Source organism: Bos indicus x Bos taurus, chromosome 3 (assembly GCF_003369695.1).
Source record: "Bos indicus x Bos taurus breed Angus x Brahman F1 hybrid chromosome 3, Bos_hybrid_MaternalHap_v2.0, whole genome shotgun sequence".
NCBI classification, from domain to species: domain Eukaryota; kingdom Metazoa; phylum Chordata; class Mammalia; order Artiodactyla; family Bovidae; genus Bos; species Bos indicus x Bos taurus.
Window position 1 is genome coordinate 19,557,748 of NC_040078.1, and position 20,865 is coordinate 19,578,612.

At 55.6% G+C, this 20,865-nt stretch overlaps 2 protein-coding genes across 9 annotated transcripts in view; one reads left to right on the forward strand and one right to left on the reverse strand.

Annotated features, from left to right (window-relative positions):
* PI4KB (phosphatidylinositol 4-kinase beta) overlaps window positions 1-11,350 on the forward strand; it is a 28,691-nt gene extending 17,341 nt beyond the window's left edge. For 2 of the 4 annotated variants that reach the window (XM_027533806.1, XM_027533813.1), the window contains 9 exons: window positions 89-316; window positions 3,199-3,308; window positions 3,903-4,007; window positions 4,507-4,630; window positions 5,352-5,617; window positions 8,896-9,028; window positions 9,256-9,376; window positions 10,028-10,090; window positions 10,466-11,350. In XM_027533806.1, the coding sequence (XP_027389607.1) occupies window positions 89-316; window positions 3,199-3,308; window positions 3,903-4,007; window positions 4,507-4,630; window positions 5,352-5,617; window positions 8,896-9,028; window positions 9,256-9,376; window positions 10,028-10,090; window positions 10,466-10,647 (1,332 nt within the window). In that variant the 3' untranslated portion in view covers window positions 10,648-11,350. The remainder of the gene's footprint in view (window positions 1-88; window positions 317-3,198; window positions 3,309-3,902; window positions 4,008-4,506; window positions 4,631-5,351; window positions 5,618-8,895; window positions 9,029-9,255; window positions 9,377-10,027; window positions 10,091-10,465) is intronic. The other 2 variants (XM_027533830.1, XM_027533821.1) reach the window with 1 other exon arrangement.
* A 220-nt stretch (window positions 11,351-11,570) lies between these two features.
* ZNF687 (zinc finger protein 687) lies at window positions 11,571-20,264 on the reverse strand. Of its 5 annotated transcripts, none has more exons than XM_027533785.1 (9): window positions 20,081-20,264; window positions 14,968-17,090; window positions 14,658-14,836; window positions 14,091-14,267; window positions 13,829-13,991; window positions 13,339-13,671; window positions 13,106-13,218; window positions 12,771-12,912; window positions 11,571-12,656 (listed from the first exon to the last, which is right to left on the reverse strand). In XM_027533785.1, exons 2-9 carry the CDS (start codon window positions 17,071-17,073, stop codon window positions 12,159-12,161), a joined length of 3,711 nt encoding a protein of 1,236 aa, XP_027389586.1. In that variant the 5' UTR covers window positions 17,074-17,090; window positions 20,081-20,264; the 3' UTR covers window positions 11,571-12,158. The 5 variants fall into 5 exon arrangements, with proteins under 5 accessions (XP_027389586.1, XP_027389571.1, XP_027389565.1 ...); XM_027533770.1 differs by lacking the exon at window positions 20,081-20,264 and adding an exon at window positions 19,882-19,984; XM_027533764.1 differs by lacking the exon at window positions 20,081-20,264 and adding an exon at window positions 19,393-19,608.
* Between the last annotated feature and the right edge of the window lie 601 nt (window positions 20,265-20,865).

Here is a 20,865-nt window from a genome sequence, read left to right on the forward strand (position 1 = left end):
GTAGCAGGACAGACTGTGTTACCAAGGTTGAGTTTGAGGAGAGCAGTGGTGGAGGGATATTACAAATACTGTTCTCACTACCCCCCAGGCTCCCTACCTGATCTATGTGGAGGTCCTCGAATGTGAAAACTTCGACACCACTAGTGTCCCCGCCCGAATCCCCGAGAACCGAATTCGGAGCACCCGGTCTGTAGAGAACCTGCCCGAATGCGGCATCACCCACGAGCAGCGGGCAGGCAGCTTCAGCACCGTGCCCAACTATGACAACGATGACGAGGCCTGGTCGGTGGATGACATAGGCGAGCTGCAGGTGGAGGTGAGGGAGCTCCGAGGAAGTAGTACTGGCCATAGGGCCTGTTCCAGGCGCTTTCAATGTATTTGAGACAACACAACACTCCCTGAGGCAGGCTGGAGCAAATGCTCAAATGAGTCGGGTAGTTAGTGACAGGGGTGAGCGGGGAAGCACTGACTAGGTCTAGTCTGGAATAAATTCGAAAGTGAAAGTGGAGAGTGAAAAAGTTGGCTTAAAGCTCAACATTCAGAAAACTAAGATCATGGCATCCGGTCCCATCACTTCATGGGAAATAGATGGGGAAACAGTGGAAACAGTGTCAGACTTTATTTTTCTGGGCTCCAAAATCACTGCAGATGGTGACTGCAGCCATGAAATTAAAAGACGCTTATTCCTTGGAAGGAAAGTTATGACCAACCTAGATAGCATATTCAAAAGCAGAGACATTACTTTGCCAACAAAGGTTCATCTAGCCAAGACTATGGTTTTTCCTGTGGTCATGTATGGATGTGAGAGTTGGACTGTGAAGAAGGCTGAGCACCGAAGAATTGATGCTTTTGAACTGTGGTGTTGGAGAAGACTCTTGAGAGTCCCTTGGACTGCAAGAAGATCCAACCAGTCCATTCTGAAGGAGATCAGCCCTGAGATTTCTTTGGAGGAAATGGTGCTAAAGCTCAAACTCCAGTACTTTGGCCACCTCATGCGAAGAGTTGACTCATTGGAAAAGACTCTGATGCTGGGAGGGATTGGGGGCAGGAGGAGAAGGGGAGGACAGAGGATGAGATGGCTGGATGACATCACTGACTCGATGGACGTGAGTCTGAGTGAACTCCGGGAGTTGGTGATGGACAGGGAGGCCTGGCGTGCTGCAATTCACGGGGGTCTCGAAGAGTCGGACACGACTGAGCGACTGAACTGAACTGGAATAAATTCAGTTGGAGCTTGTTTTCCAGCAAGAAGAATTTAGGCTTAACGTAAAGAGGAACTTCTAAGCCCAGGGGAGAGTGGAAAATTTAATCAAAATGTATATTGAACACCTGCTATATAAAGCAAAGAAGAATAAGTCATATGTTTGTTCATTCAAGGAATATTTATGGAGGGCCTTCTTTTTGCCCACTCTGAGTGCTGTGTGCTAGTAAACAAGGCTTGGACCCTGCCTGCAAGGAGTTTGTGACCTAATAGGAGAGAGAACAAGCCCAGTTAGCAGGTAGATGTAGTGTGGTGTGATCCAGGTTGTGCTGGAGAGAATTCCGTGCCAGGCAAGCATCTGCAGGTGGCTGCTGCTGCTGCTGCTAAGTCGCTTCAGTCGTGTTGGACTCTGTGCGACCCCATAGACGGCAGCCCACCAGGCTCCCCCGTCCCTGAGATTCTCCAGGCAAGAACACTGGAGTGGGTTGCCATTTCCTTCTCCAATGCGTGAAAGTGAAGCTGCTCAGTCGTGTCCGACTCTTAGCGACCCTATGGACTGCAGCCTACCAGGCTTCTCCGATCATGGGATCTTCCAGGCAAGAGTACAGGTGGGGGTGGCGCTTATTCCAGACTTGGGGTTGGACACACCCCAGATGATTTCCTGGAGGAAGTAATATCTCAGCTGAGGCCTGGAGGTAGGTAGGAATTAGCTGGACAGAGTATTCCAGGCAGAGGGGACACCTCGTGCAGAGACCGGAAGACACAAGGGAGCTTGGCCTATTTTAAGAATAGAAAGAAATTTTGTGTGGCTCTGATGTGTGGTCGTGAGATGAAGAGTGGTAAAGAATGAGGCTGGAGAGGCCAAAATGAGCCAGATATAAGAAGGATCCTGTAAGGTGCAGAAAGAAACTGGGATTTTGTTCTGGCGTTACAGGAATCCAGAACAGGATTCTGTTAGAGCTATGACCCAACCAGATTCCACTTTGTGAAAAGGCAGACTCTGTACTTGAGCTGGCAGTCCAACTGGGGAGATCAGATGCAGACATTTAAGAGAAAAAAAAAATCTATGTATAAGATACACAACAAAGCAGTGTGCAGAAATGGCGGATGGGGTTAGGAGAAATGCACTGGCACAAAGGAAGAAGAAAAGAAGGGGCTTGATACGGGCCTTGGAGGCTGGTAGTTTACAGTTAGAGGTGAGGAGGTAAGATTGAATGGCGCAGGGCTTCCCTGATGGCTCTGTGCTAAAAAAAATCCGCCTGCTAGTGCAGGAGACACAGGTTCAATCCCTGGTCAGGGAGGGTCCCACATGACTCGAAGCAACTAAGCCCGTGTGCCATGGCTGTTGGACCTGCTCTCTAGAGCCCAGGAGCCACATCCAGAGAAGCTACCGCATTAAGAAGCCCGAGCCCCACGACTAGAGAGTAGCCCCTACTCAGCAACAGAGACCCAGCACAGCCAAAGTAAATCAAAGATTGGATGGCTTCGTTTAAAGAAATGCTCAGAGGAACCTAGCTTGGAGAGGGTCTGTTCTGGACCCTAAGGAAGACTGCATTCCTGGCCTTGGGGAGCTCTCAGTATAAAGCTGCAAGTTCGGCTTTCTGTGATGGTCCTTGCAGTGGTTTGCAAACTGGAATGCATTGGAAGTCTTCTGGAGGCTTCGTTAGGAATTCATGCTTCCGGATCCTATTCCCAGTCATTTAAATGCAGATCGATGGTGGCTTGGGATCTGTGGTTTAGCAGCATTCCAGGTCATTCTGAGGCAGCTATAGCTGACACACTGAGAAACGCTGCTAGAGGGTCTGGGGGCGGAGTGGGGAACCTAGATAGTGTAGGGTCCAGGAGATGCATGACCTGGGAGGCTTCTTGGAGCAGAGTTTGAAAAGGAGGACTGGCCATGCTGTGGAGAGGGCAGCATGAAGGGTGCTCTGTAGAGGAGGTGGAAGAGGCGCCCCTGTGCTCAGCGCTTCTGACCTGCAGTGCCCTGCTCTCCCCAGCTCCCTGAAGTGCACACCAACAGCTGTGACAACATCTCCCAGTTCTCCGTGGACAGCATCACCAGCCAGGAAAGCAAGGAGCCTGTGTTCATCGCAGCAGGTGACATCCGGTATGGGCAGACTGTGCGGCCCCTCCTTTTTCATCCCTCTCTTAGGCACCACCTGTCTCTTTGTTCCTTTCCTTTCTGTCAGCCTATAGCTTCCCGCTTCTCTCTCCTTACTCTGTCCTTGTCCTGAGGCCACCAAACTAGAGGGAGTGAAGGTGTGGGTTGGGAAGTTACTGGGCTACTACAGAAAGAAAGTAAATTTTAAAAGGACTCCAAAGGAATGAAAGCACCAGAGGAAGGTCTGAGCATTTCCCAGAGTGGGTCTCGGAAGACAGAGGACACGCGTGTCAGACGCATTGCTCAGAGGAGGAGGAGATGGTGTGGGAAATGCAGATGCTGGAGCTGTATCTGTCCTGATGCAGAATCTTGGTAGGAAAATGGGGAGGGGCTGCTAATCTGCATTTAACATGATTACAAACCACCAGGTGAGCAGAAGGGTATCAGTGGTGTGTTTCCTTCCATGAGTCTGTCTCAGCCCAGGTTTCTATCTCTGTGTGCCCAGAGTCAAGGAGACAGTGCAGGAAATGCCGGCATAGACAGGGACAGGAGGCTCTGGGGTTGCTCCTCCAAGCAAATGATACAGTTTCTTCCTGCTAGACGGCGCCTCTCAGAGCAGCTGGCTCACACCCCCACAGCCTTCAAACGAGACCCGGAAGACCCTTCTGCAGTTGCTCTCAAAGAGCCCTGGCAGGAGAAAGTACGGTGAGTTGGGTAGAGATCCACCCTCCATGTTCTGTCAGTCTCCTCTGAAAAATCCGTCAGGCCTCAGGCAATCTGAGTCCTTACCTTGAGGGGGGTTTGATTTGAGTTTTTTGTAGAAGTTGTGTCTCTGTCCTCCACCTGGCATCACCCCCTGTTCTTTTTTTTTTTTTTTTTCTAATATTTTTTATTTTATTTTTGGCTGTGCTGGGTATTCATTGCTGCACGTGGGCGCTTTCTCTAGCTGCAGAGAGCAGGGGCCACTCTCTAGTTGCGGTGCGCGGGCTTCTCACTGCAGTGCCTTCTCGTGCTGTGGAATACAGGCTTTAGGGTGTGTGGGCTCAGCAGTTGTGGCATAGGGCTTAGTTGCAAGATTTCACATGGGATCTTCCTGGACCAGGGACCAAACTGATGTCCCCTGCATTGCAAGGCAGATTCTTAACCACTGGACCACCAGGGCAGCCTGGAATCACCCTTGACAGTTTTTTGCTTCTCTTCACAGGCGCATTAGAGAGGGTTCCCCCTATGGCCATCTCCCCAATTGGCGGCTCCTGTCAGTCATCGTCAAGTGTGGGGATGACCTTCGGCAGGAGCTGTTGGCCTTTCAGGTGTTAAAGCAACTGCAGGTAAGAGAAGTGGGGGAGAAAGAAGGGAAACCCAGCCCATCTGTAGCCCACCTGAGGTGATCACACAGGTCCTTCTGCCAGAAACTCTGCTGGGGACCAACTTCCTGCCTAGGCCGAAGTTGGATTTCCATTAAACTAAGCTGGTGCTTCTCCCCAGAAGTAAAGCCCCAGGAGCAGCTCCACAGCGCTCTCTTGTGGCCCTTTTGTGACTGGCACCTGTTCTGATCACAGATCAGAAAACTCCCAACTGATTTGCAGCAAGTGGTTTGCGGTGGGCTAAGATGTCAATCCCTGACCCCCCAGGGTGGATGCCTACAAGCAAATTCACCTGTTTAATCAGTTCTTGATATAAATATTTTCATTTTCTGGAGAAGGTTCCTCTGAACCTAAATCTCTTGGTGTTTCTCCCAGTTGTTTGAACTTGGATTAACAGCTCCCACTTGCCCTGCCTGGGATGTGACAGTGAGGTCTCCTCTCCTCTCTCCCTCTTTTGAACGTCTCTCTATAAGATGCCTTTTCCTGCATGCCACCCTGTGTGTTAGACCCTGGATTTCCTTTCAGAACTTCCTGGCCCTCAGTGGGATAACAGGGTTTTTACTTACTCAATGGCCTAGAATCCAAGGCCACCAAGGATGGGAACTGTCTGAGGCTGGGAACAGAAGGGATGTTAGCCCCCCCTCTCATTTAGAGAGTCTGAATGCCACTGTGTGTCTCCTCACAGTCCATTTGGGAACAGGAGCGAGTACCCCTGTGGATCAAGCCATATAAGATTCTTGTGATTTCGGCCGACAGTGGCATGATTGAACCAGTGGTCAACGCTGTATCCATTCACCAGGTGAAGAAGCAGTCACAGCTCTCCCTGCTCGATTACTTCCTACAGGAGCATGGCAGTTATACCACTGAGGCATTCCTCAGCGCCCAGCGCAATTTTGTGCAGAGTTGTGCTGGCTACTGCTTGGTCTGCTACCTGCTGCAGGTCAAGGACAGGTAGGTGAATTCCTGTCCCTTATCCTTAGCTTTTCTCCAGGGTTTCCTCTGTCTCCTCATTTATTCATCACCGCCTTCCACTGCCAAGATGTAAAGATGAAACAAACAACATATTTTAGGCGGAGACAGATGTATTCCTGTTCTATTAAGGTAAGAAGGCAGACTGACAAGTACCAGGGCAAGGGGCAAAGAAGTGAAGCATTTATGGGAGGAGGAAGGGTCTGAGCATGCAGAGTCTTGAAAGACAAAGGAGAATGAGGACAGAGAAAGCTGTGGATGGAAAGGAAGGATGTTCCAGGCAGAGGAAACAACTCAAGGTCATTTAAGCATGAGCTACACTGCATGGCACAGTAGTAGCGGTGATGTCACGTTAAGTTGAGGCTGGATTAGTAGGGCCTTCATCAGGCTCGGGAGGTTTATTCTGCAGGCAGAGGAAATACCGTGAGCCAGTCTGTGTTGAGTGAGTGTGCCCTGTGGCACTGTGGGCAAGAGTGGATCAGTGGACCTTCAGCTGTCAAACAAGAGGTGATGAGGCCTGGCGTGAGGGCAGTGGCAGAGACTGAGAGCAGAAAGGCGCAGATGAATGTGAAAGACAGTGGACACACAGTTGAAACTCCCAGCTCTGCATTCTCCTCTTCCGGCATATGATTTCCGAAACTCAAGTCATCTGTTCTGCCAGAGCTGCCGTTTCTGCCAGTATCGTGTGACGTTCAGGAAGCTCATCTTTGCACACAGGTGAACAACTTACCATACAAAGGTTATTACGCCCTTGAGGCCCTTTTTAAGACTGTCTCCAGACAGTGACTCAGGGTCAGTACTTGGAATGCACCTGTGAGTTGTGCCTCCTAGAGGGCATAGGGCAGCTGTCCTGGAAAGCACTAGCTCAGTGGCCTGTGCTTCCAGGGTTCCCAGTGGGATGGCAGCACATTAAGGTTAGCCAGCGGAGCCGCTTAACAGAAATCTAGCATCTGTTAAGTGCCTGCGATGCCTGACATTTTTTTAAATTGAAGTATAGTTGATTTGCAATATCATGTTAATTTCAAGTATACAGCAGAATGATTCAGTTATGTATCTATATGTATGTATGAGCGTGTATACACAGGAACTTGGTGGGCTACAGTCCATGGAGTTGCAGAGTCAGACACGACTTGGTGACTAAACAACTCTGTGTGTGTGTTGCTTAGTCGTGTCCAGTTCTTTGCAAGGCTACTAGAGTGGGTCTCCCAGGGGATCTTCCCAACCCAAGGATTGAACCCAGGTCTCCCACACTGCAGGCAGATTCTTTACCATCTGAGTCACAGGGATATATATACACAGACACACACATATATTATCAGATTCTTTTCCATTGTAGGTTAATACAAGATATTGAATATACTTCCCTATGCTATAAAATAAATTCTTGTTTATCTTATATATAGCAGTGTGTATCTGTTAATCCCATACTCCTAATTTACCCTCCCTCTTCCCTTTGGTAACCATTTATTTTGTGTGTTTGAGTCTGTTCCTGTTTTGTAAATAAGTTCACTTATTACTCCACCATAATATTTATCTTTTTGTCTGACTTATTTCAGTTAGTGTGATGATTTCTAGGTCCATGCATGTTGCTGCTAATGGCATTATTTCATTCCTTTTTTATGGCTGAGTAAAGCTTGGTTGCAAGCTTTAGACTGTCCCTCAGGAGTCAGCATTTGGAACCCAGGGCCCAGAGAGCCTAGAGCCTGAGCCCCTATGTTGAGTAAGTGGGGGCAGGGAAGCAGGTGATACTTAGGCCTCTGGGCTTTTCTTTAGGAAACTAATATATTTAAAAGATGAGAGTCCACCCTTTAAAAGTGGAGGAAGAGACAGGCAGCTGGTAAACCTTTCATAATAACTCAAAAAAGAATAGATGTAGTTAAGTCCTGAATGGACGCATCCACTGGAGAGAAGCGTCGGCAGTGAAGGTCCCCCTAAGTGTTTCAGAATGAGGCCCCTGCAGCAGTGCAGCTGGAGTTCCCTCCAGCGGTTAAGGAGAGAAGAGTAACTGCCCTTCGCTCACTGGCTTGGGACCTTGGACAAGTCAGTCATTTCTTCTCTCAGGGCTTGTCTCCTCACTGTAAAATGAGAGGCTGGACTAGGACATCTGGGGCTTTCTGGCTCCAAGGTTGAGTGTTGCTAAATTTGTTATGCTTCCCCAGCGGGTAAGGACTCAGGTGGGACTGGGTTCTCCCTGTCCCTCTTCTTTTGGCCAAACCGACCCCAGAGCCTCAGACCGGGAGCTCTTAGCCTAACAAAGCCTCTCTTGACTCTGAGGAGATCCCTTATGGGCCAGGCCTCACATGCTTAGCATGTTAATTGTTCCCCTCCGACTGGCCATTCATATGGGAATCACAAAGACCTGGGATTTATCTCTCTCTTCTTCATGCTGCTAGCCTGTAGGAATTGCCTCCTGGGAAATTTTTTTTCACGTAAGTGGTTTTACCAGACAGTTAAAGCTGACTCTTTGAAGCCCCCACACTATTTTACATTTAAACTCCACTCAGCCTGGGATTGGAGAAGGCAATGGCACCCCACTCCAGTACTGTTGCCCGGAAAATCCCATGGATGGAGGAGCCTGGTGGGCTGCAGTCTATGGGGTCGCTAAGAGTCAGACACGACTGAGTGACTTCACTTTCACTTTCCACTTTGATGCATTGGAGAAGGAAATGGCAACCCACTCCAGTGTTCTTGCCTGGAGAATCCCATGAACAGAGAAGCCTGGTAGGCTGCAGTCCATGGGGTCGCACAGAGTCGGACACGACTGAAGCGACTTGGCGGCAGCAGCAGCAGCAGCCTGGGATTGCTGTTCCCTTCCAGTGGGGTTTCTGATTTGCAGTGGGCCAACAGGAATTACAAACAAAACACAGGTAATTAGGTTGTAACTGGCCGCCTCCCACTAAGCCAAGTGCTTGGCCTCTAGGACAGCTGGCCAGAGTGCGGAGGCTGTGTTTTCTAGCTTCCCAGTTCTCTGCTAGATTGGGATTGGGTGCTTAGAAGTGCGATTATTGGGAAATGGGGATAATCATAATACTATTTTATGTCTAATGATAGCAAATCAGACCCCATTGCCTTTGTTAGCAGTCTGCTTTTCTAACTCTTTCTTCCTCCTGCCAGCTTTGGGTTCTAGGGGTTGGACTGAGTTCTAGGCAGCAGGAAAAGTGGCAGGGCCCTTGCCTGGTGTCATGTGGCCAGTGTGTTGCCGCTTAAGCTCCCACCTCAGTCAGACTTACTACTGTCTCTTCCATCTGCCCCCTCCTCAGACACAATGGGAACATCCTGTTGGACGCAGAAGGCCACATCATCCACATCGACTTTGGCTTCATCCTATCCAGCTCACCCCGAAACCTGGGCTTTGAGACATCAGCCTTCAAACTGACCACAGAGTTTGTGGACGTGAGTCAGGAAGGAGAGGTGCCTCACGGTGGTGTCGTGGGAGGGGGAGCTGGTAGTCTCCCCGCAAGTGGGAACAAACAGATCAGAAGTGGGAGTAAGTCAGGGTGAGGTTGGATGTCCTGGGAGGCTTCCTGCCTGATAAGAGGTGGACAAGTAACAGAGTTCGGCACGTTTACCTAAGGGAGGAAGTTGTGAGCTCCCTTGCGCACACAACTCTCTCCTCGCAGGTGATGGGCGGCCTGGATGGCGACATGTTCAACTATTACAAGATGTTGATGCTGCAGGGGCTGATCGCTGCTCGGAAACACATGGATAAGGTGGTGCAGATCGTAGAGATCATGCAACAAGGTGGGCTGGGGAGAAGCCTATGTTCGGGGACAGGGTGGGACCCATAGTGCCTTGGGATTCCATGTTGGGGCCCTGGGGCATGGAGCCTCCAGAAAGTTGATTCCACCTCAAGACTAGGGGTGGGGATCCCAGCTCTGATCCAGGGCCCTGCTCCTCCTTCCACATATTCCTCTCGATTCCTGACAGCTAGTCCTGGGGGTGGGAGGGCCGAGGCAACAGAAACTACCTCCTGTGTGCACTAAGGGGAAAAAAAAGGAGTCCCATCTCCAGCCTCCTGGTCTCTTCCTGTCTCCCCATCCTTTGTCCAGCTCTGAGTTTGTCTCCTTCCATTGCTTGGCTCTTCACCAACTCAGGTGTTTTCAGTCACCACCTTGCTCCCCACTGGCCTCTGACCTCTGATGGCCCTATCCTCAGACCCCTTCCCTGGGCCATGCTCACCCCTTCTGCTCAGAGCCGAGCTGTGTTCTTCTCTCCTCTTTATCTGCTCTCGCTGCTGTTTCCTCACGGCCTTGCCATCTATAGTCTATTGTCCAGGACCCCTCCTCTCCCATCTCCTCTGGGCCCTCATCCCCATTTCCTCCTCAGGGCTTTGGTGTCCACCCATTCTGAGCTGCCAGTCTCCTCCTCCCCATCCCTGCTCCCACCCCACAGGTTGTCGCCGTTGCTCAGGAGCATCCCCGTCTGGCCCCGTGATGACGGTGGCTCAGGTCATCTGTGAGTGTCAGACGTAGCATAGGCAGAGGCCTGCAACCAGATAAGTGCCCAGCTCAGGGCCCGCTCCCCAGACTCTTCCCGGCCTTCCCTCTGGGTCCTAAGACTGCTCCCTCCGCCCTTCCTGGAGGAGATGCGGTGCTGACCCCCTGCCCTCCTCTGCCCTTGTGCCCTTACCCAGAGGCACTTAGGAGTGTGGGATGAAAAGGGGCTCAAGACAGGGCCTCCCACCAGTCCTCCCTTCTCTGCCCAAGCAGACCTGCATCCATGCTGTCAGGGATCTGAGTGGGAGGGCAGGGGCAGCAGGCAGCCTGGCTCTCTACCGTTACGCTGCCCCTCCTTTCCATGTGTGACCCTGTTCCTCGCTGCTGCCCCCAGGTTCTCAGCTTCCTTGCTTCCATGGCTCCAGCACCATCCGCAACCTCAAGGAGAGGTTCCACATGAGCATGACCGAGGAGCAGCTGCAGCTGCTGGTGGAGCAGATGGTGGATGGCAGCATGCGGTCTATAACCACCAAACTCTATGACGGCTTCCAGTACCTCACCAACGGCATCATGTGACGCCCTCCTCCTCATGCCCCAGCACGATGGGGGGGTTCAGGGGACCCTCCCTGGGAAGGCCCTTGGAGAAACCCTAAGCCAGGAAGCCCCACCCCCCCAGCCATCCACCAAGGGGAATGGAAGGCAAGAAATACAAAGGATCATGTGGTAACCGTAGAGCTTGCCGGGGCGGGTGGGGAGAGCCAGCTGTGGGGTCCAGACTGACTGGGGCTTCCTTGCCGCCACCCCAGCTGTGTCAGTATTACCACCTGATGGGCTCCAGGACTCACTGCCCTCCAGAGAACAGAAGTGATAAGTGTGGGGGGCGCTGGGGCCTCACTTCTCCTCACCAGGGTCCGAGAGTTTCTTTCCACAGGCCATCCGCTTCATGTATTCTAGGTCCCAGGAAGAAAAGAGTAGGTTCTTGGTACTGAGGACTTGATCCTGTGGTTGGCCTTTGGCCATGCTGCTGCCTGTCCCCTCCCAGGGACTGAGCCCGAGCCCGAGTTCCCCTGGGTAGGTGGGCTTTGGCATAGGGTTCTGCACTTGCTGAGGTCCCCCATCCCAGAAGTGAGGAAGGGAATGATCACGGCCCCTCCAATCTGAGGGTACTGGCCTAGCCTCGGGGAATTCCTTGCCCTGATCCCTTCCCCACACCCAGGGAGATAGCTCTCAATTTTTTATTTTTAATTTTTGTTTGAAATAAAGTCCTTAGTTAGCCATCTGTGTCATTTCTGAGATGTATTTTTTTCAGGGGTGGGGAGTGGACATGCCTGTGTTCAGGTTACAAAAGGAACCACACAGAACAAGGGGGAGGAAGACTGCGTTTTCCCTGCCTGTCTTGGTCGATAACCACCTCATCCCCCAAGAAGGGCCTTCCCAGCTTTGTCACTCACCTCCCTCCCAGACCCGTCCACATCACCACATAAAAAGAGGAGCTTGAATGGGGATTAAACCACGAGCAGTTTTAATGGTCTGGTTTTCTCCCTCCCATTTCCCCCACTGTTAGTATTATTACTACAAGAATAAAGGATTCCTGAGAGCCTGTCCCCTCCTCTCCCTGGGACCCCCTTGACAGGACTCAACCCCACCAACCCCCCCTCCCCCCCTGGGTTTCTGGGGAAAAAAAAAAGTGAAAGGCACTGCAGGGGTGGGGGCTGGAGTGCCAGTGAGTCTGAAGGGCATGCTGGGACTGCTGTCCGTGCCAGAGGTGAGGAGCGTGTCCCTGACCACCCCAGTATCAGGCCTTCCCATCCTCCCACCCCCACCCCCCGTCCCACACGGGGGGGCTGCAGCAAGAAAATAATTAGTGTTGGGCTCAGAAGGAAAGAATGGAGGACCCACTCTACTAGGACCCAAGTGGGGACCACAAGTAACTACCATCTTCAAAAGCTGGTTGTCCTTGGGGGTTAGCGGAAGAGGAGCTGAACAAAACGTGAATTATAATGGAACTCCCCAGCCCAGGGACCAGGCAGCAGCAGTGACCCAGGGCTCCCAAGGCAGCGGGCGGGGGCTCAGTCCAGGCCTGGGCCCTAGTTGTCCCCACTGCCCCCTTGCCGAGCCCTGATGAACGCCATGCCGTGTGTGCGGAAATGGGTCTTGAGGTTGAGAGGGCTGTCGCAGCTCTTGCCACAGACCTTACAGGTCAGCGGGCCTCCTGAGGCAGGCAAGGGTGACTCTCCACCATCTGGGTCGGACCTGGAAGGAGGGGGAGCCTCTTCCTCCCCATCCCCCAGGCTTAGGGCACTGGCACTCCCCACACCCCGTTTCTTCTTGTGGCTGATGAAACGGTGACGGCTCAGGGAGCCAGGCGAGGCAAAGCACAAGCCACAGTCGAGGCACTGCTGGGCACCACCGTCCACCCTCAAGCCCACCATGAGGCTCTGTTCTGCTGAGCCGCCGCCCCGGTAGCGCAGGGGGCCATGGCCGCCCGACCCGGGTGCACCCCTGGGGGACTTGGCTGGAGGTGTCGTGCTGTCAGGCTCCTCACTGCAAGAGTCTGAGGACTGGCGGCGCTTCCGTCCCGGCCCCTGGAGAAGGGAGTAAAGGAACTGGGTATCCGGGGCCTCCCACGGCCCCAGCACCCCCACCCAGCGCCCCGAGGCCGCGTCCACGTCCGCGCGGCAGCTTGGGCCTCCGCCTACCTGGGCTCTGGCACCAGGGCCCCGAGCCAGGGCGCTCCCCCGGCCAGGGGACTGGGCCCCAAGCGGCAAGCCGTGCCGGACCTGGACGTGTTTCTCCAGGATCAGGCGGCTGCTGAAGGTGCGCTTTCCCTCTGTGCAATACCTAAAGGGGAGAGCGGGCGGGTGGGCGCCGGGGCACAGCCCAAAGACCAAGGCTCGCGGCTTGAGCAGAGGGAGGCCTCAACCGTCAGTCCACTCAGACCTAAGAGGCAGGCGGGAAGGTTGTTTTGGGGAACCAGGGTTGGGGGCACCCTGCTAGACAGAGAAGAGGACAGGGGCACAGGGGTGAAGGTTACCTGCAAGGGTAAACTCGCTTGATACCCTCGTGGTTGACCCTGACATGGCGCCTCAGGCTGGGGGCCGAGCAGAAGGAGCGCTCACACAGGCGGCAGGGAAACTTTTTCACTGACTAGGAGAGCAGGGGGTGGGGGGGTCTTAGAGCCAGGCTCCCATCTGGGACCCCATCCCCACTGCCACACAGGTCAATCCCAGGCCAGCCCCTCTGGCTCCCAGGGGGCGCCCCCCTCACCTTGCCATGCTCCTTCTTCATGTGACCCACATATTCGTCACGCTCAGGAAACCAGGAGTGACACAGGCCACAGGTCCAGCCGCCAGGGCCCCCGCCCCCGCCCTTCATGCCTTTGCTCCCCAGTTCTCGCCGGGGCCGTTTGGTTGGGCGAGGGGGCTCAGGGGAGCTGGGCGGCTCCTCCTCTTCTGAGGTTGAAGAAGATTCCTCAGTAGGGGCAGCGGTTCCTGCCCGAGACACAGCCAGCTCCTCGGGCTCTGTCTTGGGGGTCAGAAGGGCACCCCCAGCTCCTTTCCCAGCGGTCTCCTCCCCCGGGCGCCCAGACTGATGGGTGTTCTGTGAGAGGGAGACAAGGCGTGTGGCTGTTTGGGGGGAGGGCCTGGCTTTGCCCAAGTCCTGGCCTCTCCCCCGCTCCCATTTCCAGAGGGGTGTGTGATCTTAACCCCCGATTGATACAGCTGAGCACCCCGCCTCTGTCTCTTGACTCCTCTACCTTGAGATGTTCCAGCATGGTCCTTTTTTGGGCAAAAAGCAGAGGACAAGATGGGCACTTAAAGACACTGACACGCTGGGGCAGCAAGTGCTGGTCGAAGTGTGAGGAGAGGAGGGGTTTATGAGTGAAGACCGTGTCACACATGGCGCACTTGTAGATCATCCTGTGTGGAAGGAGAGGACAATGCCCACATCCTGCCCCATGAAGGCCCGATCCCACCCCACCTCCCACCCCACCCCTATGCTCCCGCCCCAGGTCTCACTTGGCCTGCTGCGTGTGGAAGCTGGGATGCTGGGTGTAGAGGTGGGCGTGGGCGCTCGGTGCAGACTTGAAGGCCATGGGGCAGATGGGGCACTTGTGGAAAACCTCGCAGTGTGACGTCTGGATGTGGGACTTGATGGAGTTCACACCCCCAAACACCACTGCACAGCTGGGGCACCTTGGGGAGAAAGTCGGAGGCACGGTGGTGAGTGGGGAGCATCCCTGCAGCCACCCCCAACCCGACACTCATTCTCGGGGACCGGGTGACCTGAGAAGTTAATCGGCAGTGGAACACGAGCAAGTGGAGGAAGGAAGGAGTCACAGGACCCAGTCCCAGAGGGGAGGCCTGCGGAGGTAGAGCTGGTGCTCCAGAGGTGGCCCTGCTCGCCCGCTCCGTGGGGAGCGATGGAAAGGCAGGGAGCTCAGGCTGCACTCGCCAACACAGCATGGCTGAGTGATTCAGCAGGAGAGACGGGCTCGCCTTCTAAAAGGCTGGTCCCAGGAGCCACGAGACCATCAAGTACAGGAGGAAAAGTGTCGACATATGGGGAGGAGGTGTGGGAGGCACCTGTATCCTACGCGGCGAGAGAAATGTAGGCAGGCCTCCCGGAGATGGGTCTGAAAATTGGCTTGCAGAAAGTTGCCCCCACACTCAGGACAGACGTGGGGAGGTCGGTTCTTATGCATGCGCTGGTGGGCGCTGAAGCTGCAGCGGTTGGGGAGCATCATGGGGCAGGTTGGGCACACCTGTCGAGGGGGTCAAAACAAGGTGAGTCTGACCCCATTCCTTCTAACCAAGCCCCCACGCCTTCCTAGACCCTGTCCCCATGGCACCTGGCTGTCCCCTTCCCAGGGAGGGGCTGTGAAAGGCAACTCACATTGCTGGTGGCCCCAGGGGCGGGGGGCCCGAGCTGCTGGAAGTGGGCAGCCATGCCGGCCTTGTCGCGGCACTGCTCCTTGCACTCCAGGCAGCGGAAGCACGTGTAAGTAGAGGTGGCAGGGGTGGCGGGTGGCTCCGTTGAGAGCGGCAGCACGGGGGCCTCTGCGGCAACTGCAGTAATGGCGGACGTGGTGACGGCCCCTTCACCCTTGCCCAAGGCAGGCAAGGCTGGAGGTCCAAGGGCAGGTGGGACAGCCAGCAGGGGCGTGATGTCCGGCTGCCCCACCATCTGGTCCAGGGCCACCGGCCTCATGACCAGGTGTGAGCACTGCATGACGAGCCCCTTGTCCTTGTGCTCGCGGGCATGCAGAAGCAGGCTGCACTTGTTGAAGAAGACCAGGCGGCGGGCGCAGTGATTGCAGGTGACCTCAATGCGCATGCTCCGGCGGTCATAGTGTCTCGCCAGGCTCTTTTCCAATGAGAAGGCATCCCCACACTCGAGGCAGCGGTAGCCCGTGGGTGGCAGGGCCAGCCCGGCCTCAGCCGGCGGACTCAGGTTTGGCCGGTAGGCAGGCAGCAGGTTCTTGCTGTTGAGGATCTTGTTGAAGGCCTCCACCAGGCTGGACTGGGTCCGTGAGATCACTGTGCCACCTGCTGCCCCCGGCCCAGTGGCCGGCTTAGAAGGCTGCACCATTACCACCGAGGCGCCATTCACCTTCTGCCCCCCTGTCCCCAGCCCTGTCCTCCCCTCAGCCTTGGGCAGGGCTTGGGGCACCAGACCCAGCACATTCTTAGGCATCGTCTTAGGGCTGGTGGCAGTGCCCCCAGGCAGAACCACCGCTTTGCGGGCCACGCTGGCCGCCATCAACATGGCAGTACTTGCATTCTGAATGGTGGCCACAGGCAGCACGGTACCCTTGAGCCTCGTGCCATCACCCAGTTGGACACTCACCACCTTTGGACCCTCGGGGGTTGGGGTTGCCGGGGACAACTTCAGGAGGTTAGCCTCCGCCAGGAAGCCCCCCTCAGCCAAGGGGGCAGGGGGATCAGGGTCTGAGGGGACCCGGGTTACAGTCCTTGTGATATTTCCGCAGGATGTTTTAATGGTCTTGATCCGCACCTTGAGAGGCCGAGAGGAGCTGGAGGCAGGGGAGTCATTGCTGTCCTCGTCTGCAGCCTCAGCTCCACTGGAGGGACTCTGGGGACTTCCCGGGGAAGACTTGTCTACCGGTCCCTCATCCTCCTCTTCCTTCAGAGGCTGACAGCTGGGCCCTTTAGGGGAGGCAAGAGGGCTCTGGTGCCCCGGAGACTTCTTGAAGAAGGACACGCCTGCCACCTGGGAAGGGGAGGCACTGGCAGGAACTCCTGTGGCCTCAGGGCTAGTGCCTGAGCCTGGCTGGGCGAGGCTCTGGGGATGAAGAGGGCTGCAGCTTTCCTGCTTCAAGGTCCCCAGCAGTGGGGGAGAAGAGGGGGGCAGCAGGGCTGGGCCATTCTCCCGGGTCAGCTCAAAGGGAGAGGGGAAAGCAGGTGGGGTCAGGGCCCCTTCCCGAGGTGGGGAGGGCGCAGAGGGAGGAAGGGGATCAGGGTGCTCCCCTGGCTCAGGCCCAAAATGAGCAAACAGATCCAGCGGAGCTTTGCCTTCCAGGGATTTTTCTTTCCAGGTACCCCCACTGGGAGGAGCTGGAGAGCGTGGGGTTCCTGGAAGGGATGGCTCAGGGCCCCCAAAACCATTCTGCATCAGACGAGGTCCCAGAGGGCCTTCCTTCGTCACTCCCCCTGCCCGGGCCCCTTCCCCTCCTGAACTCCCAGCCAGGGACTCTGACTGCTCAGGACACACAGTGTTCTTGACGATGACGCTGACTGCTGAGACGTCCGGCGGTGGCAGGCTATGGTCAGAGGCTTGGGTGGGCCCCCCAGGGCCGTCCCCGGCAGGAGCTGCTGTTGCTTCTCCAGATTCACCTCCTACACTGGGTTCAGGCTTTCCGGAGCCTCCTGGCCCCTCATTTTCTTCTGGCCCAGAGTGGATGGCTTCATTTGCATCAATGTCAGGGATGTCAAAGGCAGCAAGGAGGTCATCAAAATCAGGGGTCTTCATGTCCCCCATGGCAATCGGTCCCAGACCTGAGGAGAACAGGGAAAAAAGTGAGAAACTGAGATGTCTGAAAGCAGGAACTCTGGACCTCCTCCCTCAGGATCCCCACATACATTCCCTCTCAGAAGTCCGTGCACACTGACTTGGGCACACCTCCATCACAGTGCAAATCCTAGAGAGCTGGTGGAGGCACCTGTTTTTCCAAACCCTAAAACTGGAAAGGAAGGTAGCATGCACATTCCAGAGAAAGATCCATAGAAAATCCAGAGAAAGCAAAGGAAAAGAGACTTCTCAGAAACACAGCTGAGAGACAACAGTAGAGACGGAGGAAGCTCTGTGAGCGTCCTGGTTGAAACCACCACAACCCCTCCTGTGCCCAGCACAGAATCAATCAACTAATCAATACTACTATTAAGGAGGCGAATGTACAAGATGTTCTAGGTTTAAAAGCTCATTCACAGCAGCATGGGATCCATTCATACTCTTCGTGCATCTTCTGGGGGTCCACAAAGATCTGAAAGGCCATATGCACAAAAGGGCAGCAACTTAAGCCAAGATGCAAGGACTGATTCCAGTTCCAGCCTTATCAACAGCCTGCTGTATAAACAAGTTACTCAACTGCCTTACTCTTGCTGTCTGAAACAGCGGGCAAGTTATCATAGGGTTGTTCTGAGCATGATATGAATCCTAAACCTGAGAGTGAGAACCCACAGAATAACTGATTATTACAGCTAGGACAAGGACATGCCAGGCTGAGAAGGCGCTGGGAGAGAATAAGCACTGGAAATCTAGGGCTGGGGTCAGAGACGAGAGTCAGGGGTCAGGGAAGGTCAAGTCTGGGCCACTTGGGGTCATTACTGGCACTTGGGAGATCTAGCTGGGTTAACAGGGAGAAGTGGGTTCAGGGAAGTTGCCCAAGAGACCAAAATGGAAAGAGTAAGACACAGGAACAGAAAGAGACAAAGAGAAGAAGCAGCGGAAAACTGTGACGGCAGCCCGGTCACAAGGGCCCCAGCCTAGGCCTCTGCTGCCACAAACACCTGCTGCTCCCTCACCTACCTCCCAGGAGTGCCTGGCCTTCCCCTGGCCAGCCCCGCCCCCGCCTCCCCAGCTTGCTCTCTCAGGACTCAAACGCCAGGCTATGAGCTTATCCAGCACAGCTGCCACAATGGGGAAAAGTCAGGCTCCTCACGCCTCTCATTTTTCCTCTGAGCTCCTCACCTCAGGTTATCCCCAACTCACACCCCTCACCCTTTTCATTTTCCCTGGGCAGCAGTGGCCCAGGAAGGCTCACCCAACCCCCACCTGTCCCAGTACAAGGGAAAAAAAAAAAAAATCCCAAGAGACTACAGCAGTACTAAACCAACAAGGTTGGCTGAGAGTCTGTGGGGGACCCAGGCTTGTTCCCTACCTCTCTCCCCACAGTGTTTCTGTATCTAGGAAGAAGCAACTGAAGAAGTCTCTTTCCTTCCACATTCCCTGCCCAGGATGCAAGCCGTTTCCCAGGCCAATTCTCTCACCGCCTTCCAGCCTTTAGACTGTAACTGGAGAGAGTCCCAGCAGGTGGCAGCTGGCATTGCTGGGACCAAGGTGGGGGTGGAGGAAGAGGGTACCAACTAGAGGAAGAAAGGGGAGTCCTCCCTTCATCCCCCTCTACTTAATTCTGCAGGCTCTGGGTTTAAACAAAGCCCTCCACCCTTGCGTCTGCCCTGCTGGATGGCTGCAGCCCTCCCCTGCCCCGGCGCCCTTCCCACCCTGAGAGGCCAGAGCCACCTTCCGCTTCGGCGCTCAGAAAAGTGGGCTGGTGGAGCACAGATCAATGGGGGCTATGAGAATACACCTACGAACTTGCCTCCTCCAAGCAACTCCCTCTTTGACGTCCAAGTGACTTAGAGGTCATCGGACAGTCAGGAACAGGCAGTAGATCAAGCAGCGGAGCTCAAGGCCGTAGAGGCTTCCCCCGCCCCACAGTCCAGGCCCTTCTGCGGCTGCTGCGCCCTGTCTCTTGGGCTCCAGCCCCCCTCCTTCCCTCCGTTCTTCCCCAAAAGCCAAAGGAAGGGGTTGAACAGGAAGAGGGTGAACTGGCTTGGGTCAGGAGGGGGCCCCGCGTCCCCTTCCCTGGCCCGGGGCCTGCTGCGCAGAGGAGGGCGAGGGGCCGGCGGCCGGGGGCGATTAGGCTGCCGCCAAGCAGGGCAACGGGCTGAATTAAGTCTCTGCCATCTGCCGAGGACCTGCGTGGGGAGCATGTCCAGGGTTGCGGGGAGGGGGCGGAGTGTACATGGGAGAAGTCAGAGGGGAAACTGAGGCGCGCCGCCCTTCTCTAGTTCTCACCCGCGTGCGAAGGGAAGGACGGGCCTCCGCCAGGCCAGGCCCTGAGGGAGCTGCCGCGCCGCACCTCCCGGCCCAGGAACGGGAGTAGGGGAGGCGTGGAAAGAGAGTTGGGAGGGGACAGTCTCTGCCTGACTCGCAGCTCTCCAGCCGGGGTCCGTCCCAACTCCGACCTCCTTCCCTCCCTCCCTGCGCAGCGCAGCCTCCCCCCGCGGACTCCCGAGGCTCTCTCGAGACCGGAGAGGAATCGGAAGGCGCGTCGCGGCCCGGAGCTCGAGCCTGAGTCCCGTCCGGGCCCGGACGCTGACCCGCGCCCAGGCGGGGTGCAGGCTCCGCTCCGGCCTGGCCCAGTTCCCCCGCCCCCACCCCCGGACACGGACACCATTTTAGGTCGCGACATCCCGCAGCTTCCAGTCCCCGGGCCGCGCTTCGGACGCCTCTTGGGCCAGGGGCGCCAGGAGTTGGGGACCCCGACCCTCCCTCCGCGTTTACCCTGCTAGGGGCTGTGCTTTCAACAGGCTGGGAGTTTCGCCCACCAGCCCCAAGGAACGGGGGCGGCGTCGGGGCCAGAGTAGAAGCCATCCCGGGGGGCGGCGCGGAGGGGGGGGGGGGGTGGTAGTTGAGCAAGTGGGGGAGGGGCGGGGGTATTTACCCGCCCCCCCAGGGGGCGGGGCCAAAGGCGGGTATTTACCCCAGACACGCTTTCTTGTTCCGCTCCCAGTGTGGGCCGAGACCCGGCGGTCTCCCCACGGCTCCGGCCGCTACCGCCGCCGCCGCCGCCGCCCTCTCCAAGACCGCCGCTACTTCCTGCTTCTCTCCGGTTCAGCCTCCCCCTCCCTCAGCTCCCTTCGCGTTCCCGGTCTGGGCTGCCCGCTTTCGCACTCGCCATTGGTTAATGCCCCCGTCGTTCAGTACTTCGCCCCGCCCAGCTCCACACTGGATTGGCCTTAAGTGCTGCCACTCTGAACCAGCTCCGTACAGCCTTCCCGGCATCATTGGGCAAGAAGCTTGGTCCTTCTGAAGATGCTTCTCCTCATTGGTTGCGCCGGGGCCCACCTGCCCTCATCCGTGCGTCTCAAAAATGATTGCCCTCCGCGACTGTCGCTTAGAAAGAAACCAATCTGATTCCCTGCTTTCCTACTGGAGGCGGTGACTAACCCAGGTGCGTCTCCGCCCCTTCACTCCCTATTGGCCACGATCCAAGAAGCCTACAGATCACTTATGCAAATTTCAGAACCACTTTTTATTTGTTGGGCACTTTGAGGAGAACCTCGTTTGCCCTGAGTGGAACCCGGATGTGTGGGTTCATTTGCACTGTTTTCTCAAGCAACACCCCCATGTCAGTTTTTCCGTGCAGAAGTCACAAAGTGGGACGTCACCGAAAGCATCACGTCATCTGGTTGCCCATTTCCTCGCGGTTTTCCCACTATCTAAACCGTCATATAATCTACTTGGATGGGATCCTCGCAAGGGCTA

Bases quoted from the DNA above. Each gene is read 5' to 3' on its own strand.
- ZNF687 (XM_027533785.1), bottom strand. From the start codon at position 17,073: ATGGGGGACATGAAGACCCCTGATTTTGATGACCTCCTTGCTGCCTTT. The intron at 12,913-13,105 runs GTAACCTTCACC...TCTCCCCTTTAG, and splicing joins AAGCGAGTTTACCCTTGCAG to GTATTGCACAGAGGGAAAGC. The intron at 12,657-12,770 runs GTAGGCGGAGGC...TCCCTTCTCCAG, and splicing joins GCCCTGGTGCCAGAGCCCAG to GGGCCGGGACGGAAGCGCCG.